Source organism: Athene noctua, chromosome 13 (assembly GCF_965140245.1).
Source record: "Athene noctua chromosome 13, bAthNoc1.hap1.1, whole genome shotgun sequence".
NCBI lineage: Eukaryota > Metazoa > Chordata > Aves > Strigiformes > Strigidae > Athene > Athene noctua.
Window position 1 is genome coordinate 19,794,747 of NC_134049.1, and position 13,551 is coordinate 19,808,297.

General features: G+C 41.1%; 1 protein-coding gene across 2 annotated transcripts in view; it reads right to left on the minus strand.

The window, feature by feature from the left end:
- The window catches only part of TBC1D2B (TBC1 domain family member 2B), a 39,029-nt gene extending 27,636 nt beyond the window's left edge, over positions 1-11,393 (minus strand). For both annotated transcript variants that reach the window (XM_074917229.1, XM_074917228.1), the window contains exons 1-2: positions 11,061-11,393; positions 4,295-4,448 (exon numbers count right to left, since the gene is read on the minus strand). In XM_074917229.1, coding sequence (XP_074773330.1) covers positions 4,295-4,448; positions 11,061-11,384 — 478 coding nt within the window. In that variant the 5' untranslated portion in view covers positions 11,385-11,393. The remainder of the gene's footprint in view (positions 1-4,294; positions 4,449-11,060) is intronic.
- Between the last annotated feature and the right edge of the window lie 2,158 nt (positions 11,394-13,551).

Genomic DNA, 13,551 nt, shown 5'->3' on the forward strand with positions numbered 1-13,551 from the left:
GTGCACTTCAACAAGTCAACAGATGAGGCACAGAGCCATGCAGACATGCAGCTCAGGCCCAGCACTGCACACATGCCAGCAAACTCATGCAGGCTCCGAATGGCTCCACAGGAATCAGCCAAGAACTGGTGCTGGCCCTGAGCCAGAGCTAATGAAGTCCAGAGGATCCAAGCTGATCCAACAGAGCTAGCCAGGTCTCCAACACGTACTGTAGGATCTGTAGTATACATGTTACCTCAGTGTTTCCATTATCCTGGATAGCTTGCTTTCTCCCTCACCCCTCCTCCAGCCGGCAGAGGGAATAGGAAATACAGAGTATGGAATACACTATGAATAGCAAAAGCATAGAGTGGTTTATGGCCTTCTACATACCCTCTAAACAGGCAAATTAAAAACAAGCTCAAATGTAATCTTCAGGTTCTTCTCCTTATCATTCACAAAGTATTGAAGTAGATTAAAAAGTTTTGAGAACAGTCTCAGATTTGATTCAACAGTTATATCAGAAAACACACTGGACAGGCTTCTGACTTAAATGATTCTCTGCAGAAAGAGAAACCCCTGGAAAATCTCAATACCCTGTTTTATCCCTGGTGAGCCTTTCAGTCTTCGTTCTAACAATTACCTGGCACTAGCAGCAAGACCATCTTTAAGCAAGCTGTACCCTCCAATTACTCGGCAGACAGTTTTATTTAGTCCATATCGAAGATTAGAAGCAGAAAGACGGAACATTTTGTGATAAAAATACCAAATATACACTACAAATCTCAAACCCTTGAAAAATGTTACCTGAACCATAAGTATATGGTGTCATCTTTCAAATACAGGTAAAATTACACTGCTTTGACTTATTTTATGAACAGTGCTGATAGAAACTTCTTCAGTGCCTTACTGACCAAACTAGATTTCAAATTCTTTTGGACCTTGGCTGTTTGAGCTGAACAAAATTCAATTAATATAAATGAAACTAATATTGATCATGTTCACTGTGTAAAAAAAGGGGAAGATAATACAATAGTTTCAACTGAAAAAACCAGCCACCCCACCCCCAAAAAACCCCACACCAAAACTCAGGGGCACTCAAAACCAGGCTGGAATACTAACATTCTGCTTTCATACTTACAGCTTGTTTCATCTTCTACATGTATGATTTAACAAGACTATAAAATCTCTTTGTAGTATGGGATGAGTAAATAAATTGCTCAAGAGCTGAATTTCTAATAAGTGCATTTCCTCTAACAGACATGCTAGTAAGTCTGGCTGAATCTTCTGACCTCCTGAGGTTGTTCATTGTACACGATCTGCTTACACCAGCCAGCTGGTTCATTAGAGGTATGAACTACACAGCAGATAGAGCACAACAACGTAATGTGGTTGCTAATGCAGTCACCACAAAAAAAAAAAAAAAAAAAATCTCGGTTTTAAACTTATTTCAAAACACAACAAACTTATAAAATACATACCATTTTTTATTAATGCAAATTAAGAGTTGAGGAATAGCACAACTGAGAACTGAAATTATAAAAACTACATTAACATCCAATTAATTCTGAGGAAAAAACCCATATCCTATGAAGAAGAAATCATTTATTTGACTTCCATGGTACTAAGACAGCTCCATGACAAATCCTACAGAAACATTTTTGTAACATTAGCTTTCCCACTGCCCACTCTGAAAATTATATTAAAGTATTTTTCACTACCTTGACTATTCTTAAAAACTTGTAAAACTTGATCCATAAAGCATTACCTTAGCTGCACCAATGTTCCAGTTAGTCCAAAAACCAGGCAAGACTACAGTGAGCAATTTTGTTTCTGGACTGAAGACAGACTACTTCCCCATTTAAAACAATACTGATAGCATCTGTACTCAAGTACAAATGCCATCACTCAAGTCCAGATGCTAGTACTCAAGTACTAGCAAAACAAAACAATTTCTATGTTCAAGCATAAATCACATCAACAAACGCACATTCAATTTTTAAAAACAAAACAAAAAACCCACCACAAGACACATATCTCAATCATCAACATGGAATCAGAACCTTAAAGAGACCTGCAACTCTATAGGAATACTTTTGGAGTACTTGTTTAAAATGAAGAAACATTCACCAACCATTCAGGCTCTTTGCACTTTCCCAAAAGAAATCCCTACATAAAACACTTCAGTTGATGATAAAGTCACCACTGTGACCTGTCCTCAAAAATTAAATACTCAGATGCTGTTTCAAATTACAAATAATACAGTTTAACTGCAGGCTGTCCTGAAGGTAATGGATCTATTCAGCCCATACATTTTACCTTGGCATTCCTTGCACTGGATTTTTTTTTTTTTTTAAATTAAAAAAAAACCACACACAAATTGTTTTGGCTTGCTGATCCAGAAAACCTCCAACAATTTACAGAAAGGAAAATACCAGATCAGTGATCTAAAGTGACTGTGTTACAACTGCTAGATGTGATGCAAACCAGGAGCAAGGGAACAGTACCTACACAGACTGCAGTGACAGCAGGTTAATTTCACGTTGTACCTAAGCTCTGAGGGAAGCAGCACAAACAAGAAAACAGAAACCTGGGGCCAAGTTACATATTATAGTTGATCTGATACAACAGCCTGCTGACAAAAGAGGGCAGTCCTGCCTACTCCTTTAGTCTGCCTTCCTGTATATAGCCATTATGCCTTGTTCCCTCCCTTCCATGAGCTCTGGAAGTCACCTGATTCCACAGTAAATATATTCCACTCATTAATTTAGCAGGAAAAAAAGAAACCCCTTCCTTTTTGGCTAACTGTTGAACTCAACCAACTCAGCACAGGGTCAAACACACACCACAAAAAAGGGAAACTACACAGCGGAGAATGAGAGACTGAAGGTAGAAAGGCCAAGGTTTACAAAAGCAAAAGCCTGTTACCCTTTCCAACACCTGCAAGCTGTTAGATCTTTGCACACCAATACATATGTTCTTGCAGCATACAGTTTGACAAGCTGCTAACCAGACTGTCTGCTGCCAGAAAGGTGGTCTCAAACCATCCCTCTTTGCATTCCCAGCAATTCTCTTGGGTTAATCCTGGCACTCATCTGTCCTTACAGTGAAGCACTTCAGGAAGCTACCCTGGCCAAAAACTAACCTGGAGAGAAAGATGTTTCCTGCTAGTTGCACTCCCTGCACTAGTGTAAGGAAGGGCGAGACCAGCACCAGGGCTAGATCAAGGGAGAGAGCTGGGCATTTAAGTTGTGACTAGCTGTTAGACTGGTGTAGCTGAAACATCAAGCTGAGCCCCTACAAAAACATGTACTCTCAAGCCAGCTGTGGCTGAGCAAGCAGCCAGACTGCTCTCAAATGAAAGCAGTAAACTGGGTTAGAGGACAATACTGCAGCATGGGATCTGAACTGGGGGAAGGGAGAGAAGGGTGGGGAAGATGACAGCTTAATATTTCTGGATTTACAGTATGAGCAAATTGAAATCAACAAAATATAAAATCTGTTGATGAAACATGTCTGACTTCAATACTCTGTTTAAACCCAAGAGAGCTTTACTAACACATCTAACTTGGCTCAGAACAGGATTTCACTCAGTCTTATTAATGGATAACAGAAATCAACAAGGAATCCATTTCTGTAATAATTCAGGAATACAACAATTCCGAAGTGCCTGAGCAATGTAGTCAAAAACACAGAATAACTCTGTATGATACACTGATACATTTTTATAATTCTGACGCTAGTCTAAAATTACATTTTGCTTGGCTGAAGGTATTAAGGAGACTGAATTTCACTTACACAGTATCAGTGCAAATCTTCCAGTTTTAAAAGGCAGGAAACTTTTATCCCAGTCAGATGGATCCACCACACCATACTTTTTCCAAGAGCAAAATATGGTCATTCAGAAGGCATAATATACATGTTCCCATTGAAAACTGGAGTTTACATCTCCAGATACTTAACACACCAAGCTTTTAAGCTACTGTGACCACTAAAAGACAACTTACCTAACTTAAATTGTACTTTGCCACTTAATGAAACCTAGTCACAGGACTACTCCATTTTGCTTAATTTCTAAAAGTCTGCTTTTAAAGGAAATCAACAGGCTTTGTAAGAAATACAAAAATCACACATAAAATTACATTTATGCCAAGTAATTTTAGCATCATCAACATATGCAAAGTTTACATAGAATTACTTGATAAGAATATGTGACAAAAAACTTCCTAAAACTGTTCTCTATCCTAGCGCTATGCCTTGTACTGATTAACTGACACTGAACAAAAACAGTGTTTTGCTCAAATTTTCAACCTACCAGGGTTGTCTTTGGCAACAAGACCTTTGGAAAAGTCACTTGGTGTAGGGGAAGTTCGGCTGTCCCTTTTCGCAGCATCAAGGTTGTTACAATATTCCCATCTCTTCTGTTGAAGTTCCTGAAGCCAGTATGTCATATCCTGACGAGTTGCAGCCTGCAACACAGAGAACCAGAGCACCGATGAGATCACTATGTGTCTTTGGTATATGAATACAGCAATTCCAAGTGCAATAAAAAAAACCCAACACAGCAGATCAGCAACGTATCACCACCCAAAACCAGTATGATTTAAAAGAAATAACCATCAACACAGTAGATACACCTTATGCACACATATACATCCCTGACTTCCATGCCAGATCCATCTTCCATTAGAAGTAGTCACATGCTTTCTTTTTCCTCCAGTTCTACACTCAAACATTAGAAAATGCTGAAGCAGCGTCCTATATTTTACACACAAGGTGTTGTTTAAATATATAACTACAAATCTGCATTATTAAAAAAAGGTCCCATACACACTCAGGAAGATTCTCATTTTCTCTTTTTTAACTCACGTTGTCACCAGCAGAATCCACAAATTAGTAATGCATTGTAATGTTTCCTACTTTAAAGACTAAATCTAAACTGATAATCCCATGGCCTAACTTCTACAGAAAGGTCATATTTAAACAAAAAAAAACCCAACATGAATATTTATCTACAAGCCTACAGTAATTAACATGAACAGGTAATAAGCATGCAAGAATTCAAACACATGTTTAAGCTTCAATAAGAATCACAGCTATAAGAATCATTTCAAAGTGTGTCAAATGCCAATCTACAAGTATCAACAAGAGACTAAGTGAACGTAAATGACACTGCAGGTGCTCACTTGGAAAAGGCATTTTTATTCCAACACACATCCTCAGACACCAATCTAGAACAAGCACTTGACATGAGTAACATGGTGTGTTCAGGAACAAAAAGTTAACACTTGTGAAGAGACACTCACCTAGCCCTTTGGCTTGTAAGCAGAGTGCTCACCTTTCTGCCAGTCTTTCTCCTACCATCACCCAAAGTGCTTGGTGGCATTATCAATGAAAATCCCTCATTACTTGCACAAATTACTGTGTTTACTTTCAAAGACAATTTCAAATAGCTTCTTGTTCTGTTTATCACAACTGAAGAGGGTACCTATGAAGGACACAAGTGCAAAGGAACAAAGAGCAACAAACACCAGATTCCCTTACAAAGAAGTACAGCAACTGCATAAGCAATACGGCAAACAAAAAATGATGCTTCCCCAGGGTGCTCCCTCTGGCTCAGCAATCTGCCATCTTAGTATTTAGCAATCACAGAGATAGATTTTTATTTTATGATTTGGCTTTCTGTAACCACATGAGCTTTAACATCCACAACATCACATGGCAAATGGCTCCAAAGCGCTGTGCAAAGAAGTTCATTAGAAAACAGACAGCTATTCCTCCAACTGCTGCTCCAGTTCCCCTCTACACCATACACATGATTAGACCTAAGATATATAAATCAAGTAAACATTCATAAATCAAATCAAGTAGTGAAATAAACCAAATTGCAATACAAGACAACACTGCAGGTTCACTTTGTTGGTAAGCAAGATATTTCTAATCTGAAATGGAAATTAGTTTCATATATTTATTCTTGCTTGCTAACAGGAAACTGGAGGAAAACACTTCCCTCAAAGACAAGGAAAAGAGTACTTAAGAAGTGTCTATGAGGTTTCTCAGAAAGGGTCAGAGACTGGGACACCAGGAAGCATCAATCCGCACAGCCATCACTGGCAGGTCTGGAAAGACCACAGCAGCAGGTTTTAAGTCTACAGACTCCGGTCACTTTTTGCAAAGAGTAAACGTCTCCCCTTCTATTTCTACCACAAAAGTATTTCCTTTGGAGTTTTATCCAGTGGCAAGTCTTCATTTCTGGTGAATTTGAAAGCCTATATTCCCTTTCGACAGACTTACACACAGGCCTTGTAAAGCAATGTTTTACTGTGCTCCAGCAGAAAACCACCAAGAATTCAGAGCTTCCACTAGCACAAGCTATAGTACTTCTGTGGTTCTCTCTGCTACCACAACATAGCTCATGAGGCAATTCACCTGGAGTCAATCTAAGGTATACCTACAATTAACTTCTGCCCATGACTAGTTCAACTTAATGAGCCTTCTTCACAGTCTGTCCCATTATCCTCTCCCCAACAGAAAATTGGTTTTAGAAAACCATTAATTGATTTTATTGGAGTTGCTCCTTGTTGTGGCTTTCAAATTCCCAACTGCATTTGTTCTCTGCTGAGCAGCACATCAGCATCCTCAGCTTACAAGTGATGTCATTGTCACACCGAGTCAGCTAGCAGTTATGATCCTTTATTGTAAAACAGGATAGTAAAGCGCTACAAGTACTTCATTCCCCCATCTTAAGTAACTTTCTAAAGAATTACTCGGTACCCTGCTGCTGCACCCTGACTGTTACTTTGTCTTCCTTCTTTCACGTACATGGTCTTCCTTCTCTTATGTACTTTTCTACTCTCATTGAACAGTTTTTGCTGAGTCTATAAGTATCTTAATTGTTTGCTTTACAAGTAGAAGAGTATCCTGAGAATCTCTGTTAAAAATTTGTTTAAACAAAATTAGTCTTTGAAGCTTGTTGTTTGAAATGGGACTTTTTTTCTTTAAACCACACTTAGAATATTTTAAGTCTCTCTCTCCCCCTACTCCTAAACAACAGAAATTTGCAAACATTTTTTTTAATTCACTTTACCAGTCAAGAGAAAGGAACACTTCCACGCTTGCGCCATTTCTCATGACTTCTCTGAGTATGTGGCTACTGCCCGCCAGGAGAGACAAAACATTTAATGAGGTGCAGCACTGATCATATCTCACAAAAAAATCCTTATCTGTACTGAACTATTGCATGGCTCTGCAGTAAGAACGAACCTTAGCTAATCACATTTTAATGGAGACATTTCTACGAGAAGAAAAACTACCATAAATGTAATCTAAACCAGTGCAAGATAAGGAATTACTATTGCAAATTTACAGGCAACAGCAGCAACAAAAGCCACTCTAAGAGAGCAGACATACAGTCCCATGTATTTCTCCACATAAATGATGGAAAATTATTATCATTTACTTAAAACCATTCCTCTATACTCTCCCAGTGAGGATGCTGCAGGAACTGCCTCCTTGCAATGCATTCATGACACAAACAGAAAAATTTTGGGGGGAAAACAACTCCCCAGTGGCATCCTCCACCTGGACCCACTGGTGGATCATAAATGCCAATATTCAACACTTCCAGGAAGAGTCCAAAGAAATTCAACAAGCAGACATGCTATTTTGAGGAAACTCATGAAATCTTTCTTTACTAATCCTGCTATGCTCAAGCAGCAAATTTGGAGTCAGGTGGCTTTTTTTTGGAGGGCAGCCCAATTTTTAATTAAAGCATTGCAACCACTAATCAGCAAAGTTAAAAAAAAAAGTATCAGCTCAGAAAAGAAATCACCTTTACTGCTCATCTACTTTCTAAGCTGATGTTGGTGTCGGGTCCTAAGGCAATACTATTTAAGCTCGAGCACTGCCACATCCTTAAAGATTATTAACAAATTAGAATAAAAGCTCCAACATAATTCTGACTTCAGGAAGTTTGGTGTCCAATACGTCCACAGATCTGAGCTCCAAAACCTGCAGTGTCTGGAATGCTTACTACTTGGCCAATAACCCAGAAATTTTTCTTCTTTAAGAAGTCTGTGCAATTTCTGTTGCCCTCCACTTCCAATTCACTACTGTTCACAAAGAAGTTATCCACACGTAAGAGACTAGACACACACTCTATCATCACTGGCCAGTGTTTCTTTGTTTCAAAAGCAAGTGAACTGTGCTATTATCCAAACAAGAGACTGCTTTAAAAATAAAGGAGAACTGACCCCTTTGTCCATTTATATATATATCCATAATACTAATTCTTTTCTCCATTACTGACAGAACTCACTGTGCAAACACAGGCAAATATTCACTTGACTATATCATCAGCATTCTGTGTTACAGCAAGTATTTGTAGGATCAGGGCCTTGTCCTGAAATTATTCTCCAACATCATCTATTCATAATTCATGAAGAACACATTTTTCTCTGCTTCTTTACCTGAAGTGATGGTACCTGTTATATTTTAAATGGAAAAAGTTTTTTTACACACACTTAGCTTCTTCTAACATACTTTAACTGTTGGAAATATACAGAAAAGCTACAATCATGCAAGTGTCAGGTTGGTTATCTACATATCTAAACTGTGGATAATTTGCCTTATTTGCTGTAATGCTAAAGTATATTTTTCCTGAAATTGTCATCGAACTAAGGAACAAACCCCAAGTATCATACAGTCCTCATCTTCCATTAAATGACAAAGAATGAGCAATCCAGATGATGAAATCGTTACATTTATAAAAAAATGAGGCATTATGAAGAAATAATGCATTCCTCAACAGCACCATCGTTTCAATCTGGAATTCCAGCTGCATATTTCTTACTGCTCTTCTCAACTTATAATACTGAATGGGAAAGACCAGATCATGAGATCTGGAAATTTTGAACAAGCAACAAATTGAGGAAAACAAGGCATGTGAGTTAGAGGGTGAAGGCTACGTTTGACTTGACTTTATTCCTCGTGCTCTGTGTGTAATGTTTTCTTGATAGATTAAATCACATTTGTTTTCAGCAAGGTCTGGATTGGCCAGTGTGAAGGTTTTTTGGGGTTTTTGTTTTTTTAATTTAACATCTTGAGTTCATTCTTAACTCCATGTCTACTTAATTTAGCTGGAAGTTGTTTTTAAAGGCCTTAAAGAACTATCATGTTGGTTAGAAGAAAACTAATTCCAGCTGCAAAGGCCTTATCCCTTGGTGAATCACACAGCCACAAAAAGGCCAGCTGGTCCTGCAATATCTCTCAAGATTTTCATTAATTCCTTATTTATTATATAAACACCTATAATGCAATAGCATTTTTATGGACAATTACTTGGCCACTTTAGAGCATCGTAACAATGATAGGTACAATTTTTTTTTTTCTACTAATTACAGAAATGACCTTGACTTCCTTAACTGTCACCTTTTCTCAGCCTCTGTAAGGGAAACATGAAGAGAGCGCCAATCCATGCAGGTTCTTTCCTAGAGATTACAGGAAAAAACGAATACAAAAAGAATGGGCAAAGCAATAACATCACAGACTAAAAGATACCAAGAAAAACATGAAAAAGCTAACTCCCCATTTCTTACATTTGTGCATCGGTGCTGAGTGTGATTTGTGTCTTCATAACTGTAGAAGACACCCAAGGCTGCTACCTGAGCACAGTTTGACAGACTAGTTACTTATTACACAGGTGGCATATACTATTTCCCACTATAATCCTAACAAGAAACGACATGTTTCTCAACAAAGGCCCTTCTATTCAAAAAGAATCCTCAAAAAAAAGTGCATTATGTACTTTCCTAGAGATTTCCACATAAAAATCACTAGATACTGATTAAACAAATAAAACCCCTCAAACTATATAAAAAAAATAATCAAAGCTTACACCAAGTCTGTGGTTTTAACTTCTGTAACATAAACACTCAGGCTATAAAGGCAGATTCATGTGAAAGCAGTAAAAACTTTGGTTATGGCTATACGAAAAAAAGGATAGTTTTAACACGACTGTATGTAAATCTGGTTGACTACACTGCTTTTCCTTAATCAAATACAGTTAAAATTATGTTAGTCTTCTAGTTAAGTTTCTAGTCTAGTTTGCTTATTCTTTACTACATTATATTTATCAAAACAGAATACTGACAAGCTTTACACAATCACGCTCTACAACCTCCGTGGAAGTTTGAGCAATGGTGTTAAACGCTGTTAAGTGTATAAGAAAGATCTTTTCCAATGTTCAATAGGAAGTTCTGCTGGTTTACTTTATGGATTGCACCCTAATATTAAGGATCTTTCTCGAAAAGAACACAGTTCACGTGAAAACTCACATTGAATGCACAAGAACATTCCTTGCGGGAAATACATTACTTAATAGCAATCAAAAATAATGGACTCAGGACAATTTATTTCTTTATTGAGTGGAAATGGTTTCCTTGTTTTTGTTTTTTTTCCCAAGCATGACAATAAAGGGAAGATATGTGAACCAGTCCTAACATTCACCTCCCGCCCTACGAAAATCTGAGTCCTTGCAAAGACAATGTGATAAGCAGCCTCTGCTACTATCCGGAGACAATTCTTCCTCCTCCTCCTCTTCCTTCCTCCCAAAGCAGTCTAGATGAAGACTTCTGCCACACATCATCTTTTCACAATAAACGCCTCCGAAAGCGAAAACCAACCATTGCCTCTCAACTTCCAAAGCCACAACCCACCCGATTTCCTTGGAAATCTTTTTCGTACCCAGCCTTTTCCACAGAACCCGCTCGACCAAGGCAGGCAGCCCACCCTCCTCCCACAGGATCGGGCTGACCAGGAGCGTTTTCTTTCCCTTCAGAATAACACTTTAAAAACAAAATCACTACGAAAAAAAAACAAAAAACAAAACCTAACACAAGAGCCAGCCCGACACTGCCGACCTACCCTGCGTTTGCGAAATATTACTTCTCTTCTTCCGAAGAGGACACACGAACGGCAGCGGAGGGCAGTCCGGCAGCGGAGGCGCGGCCAGGGCTGCTCCTGCCGCCCGCCCGCCCCGGCGCTGAGGGGACGGGGACGGTCCCGCCCGCCCCCCGGCCTACCTTGAGCACGGTGACGGCGCCGCTGGGGCTGTGCACCTCGAAGGCGGCGGCCTCGTCCCCCGCGGCGGCGGCGCCGGCCTCGGGCTGGTGGTAGCTGAAGCAGGCGGAGGCGATGTCGAGGTGCCCGAGGGGCAGCGCCTCCTGCGGCCCCTTGAAGTAGTAGAGGTAGCAGCGGCGGGGGTCGAAGACGAACCAGCGGCTGCGGAAGCCGCGCAGGGGGCCCTTGCCCGACAGCTTCTGCAGGTACCCGCACAGCTTGGGGGCGCCGGGGCCGGCCTGCTCCCCCGCCGGGCCCTCCTCCGCCTCCGAGCCCGCCGCCGGCATCGCCGCGCCTCGCCCCGCCGCGGACGCAGCCTCGCCCGCCGCGCAGGGAGCGGGAGCGGGCCCGGCCCGCGCCGCGCCGCCTCACGGGACTTGTAGTGCGGCCGCCGCCCGGCCCGGCCCGGCCCGGCCCGGCGCTGCCCGCGCCCCCGCCCCGCCCGCCGCGAGGCCGAGGGCCCGGGGCCGCCCCGCCCCGGCTGCCGAGCACGGCCCCGCGCCCGCCGGCGCGGCGGGACGGAGCCCGGCGTGGGGCTTCGGCCCCGCACGGCCCTTCTGCGGGAACTCGGCCCGACATGGGCCGCTGCTGACGTGGAGCCGCCCAGCGCCATGCCCGCGGGCCCTCGCTGTGCTGCTGCCGGCCTCCAGCACTTCTGTGACCACGTTCCAAACGGTGGGCTAGCCCGTGATGGCATTAAACCCCTTCCCGCGCTGGGAACTGCATTACTCACTTGTACCCTCCATTGCCAACCTTTGCCTCACGGGCCGGCGCAGCAGTAACCAAAGAGTCTGGGGGCCACGCGTCTTCACCGCCTCTCCGCAATGTTTGATCTTACGTGCCGAACCCTTGCTGCTCTGCCTGATGATGGGCGTTTAAAAATCTCTCCCAAATTTCATTATTTACGGGGAAAACTATGGAACATGCAGGCAGCTGTAGTTTACAGCGTTTAGACTTGTGAAGGGCTGCAGGCCAGCTTATTTACATTTTTATGCTTCAGTGAAATGCCTAGCACATTTTGGACTCTAGAGACCTTTTAGTGTTAATAATAAAGAACTTCTATAAGAGAAACTTCCGCACTGTGAAGAGCTCAAGCTGCCGTAGGGAGGTAACACGTAATTTCACATGATCTTTCCCTGTGTTTGGAATGCAGTATATGCCTATTTCCATCAAACGTGCCTAACGCTCTGGGTACAAATAAACAGTCTGATGTGCCATAATCGTCCAAAAGTGGGAGGAGACAATTCCCTGTTTAATGACATTCAGCTTTTCATTCTCAGCCTTGAATACAGCACAAAGTGTTCGCTGTCAAAACACTTGTTGCAGTGGTTGGAGCTAATGTTTGCAATGGTGGTTTTATTAGGATTACACTATTTGTAGGATTTTATTAGGAGTATCTAGGTTCATCTGACTGAATTCTGAAAGTTTGGAAATTCAGGTTATCCAGAAATCCTAAATTCCCCAGAGCTTACTCTGTCCTAACTTTTAAATGCCTTAATTTTTCAATAAAAAGTAACTGTCCCATCTGCTAGATACTTTTTTCATTCTATGCTAAAGTATGTAGAGCTTATAAAGCACTTGAATATTCAGTGTGGTTGTCCACGGGTTCCCCTTTGATGTTGACATAATGGATTGCAGAATTCTTCGAGACCTCCCCTCCAGATGTCACCTACTGATAAGAAATGTGTCAAGTGAGGAAATAGCCAGTGGTCTGTTAGCAGAAAAACTTGAGTAATTTGTTATAGAAACTGAGGCGTGGAAGTTATCTCCCCAGTTAACTCACATGACATGAACTGTGATCCACTAGAAGATTACATGTTGCAAAATAAGGCTAGACTTTTTTTTTTTCTTTTCTTTTTTTTTTTTTTTTCAGACTAGAATTACTGATTCTGCTCTGCCAAAAGTTGAGGTTTTGTTAGTAAATGTGGAAAGTAAGAAGGGTTGATCCTGCTTAAACAACAGGTTTCTTCCATATATATTGCTAACTATCTTCTTCCCAAAATACAAAGTATTCTTGGTCTTCTGGTAGCATCTTTCTTGGCAAGTGTCATTTGTCAGAAAGGGAGTTACACAGGGAAAACACTGATTGCCTTTAGAAGCTGCCAGTTCCTTATCTCAGTCATTTAGACAAGTTTAAGTGTTCCAGCACTTAACCCCCAATCTGTTACATTATCTCATCAATTTAGTGAAGCATGGCCTTGTTCTGGGCACTCATGACTCTTACTGGCTATCGATTATTAGATCTTGCAGCAAATCACAGAATCAATTCCTAAATCCTCAAAACTTTTGCTGTCAGTACTTCTCTTTTTAAATTTTCTGTTCAGCTTCCTTACAAGACTCAAAGCAGGAGAATCCCCTAATTTCATGGTTGATTTATGTAACCAGAAAGTTCCCCTTCTTGGGAAATAAGTTCCTTATTTTGTGTATGCCCTTTTTTTCACAGATGTGGACCGG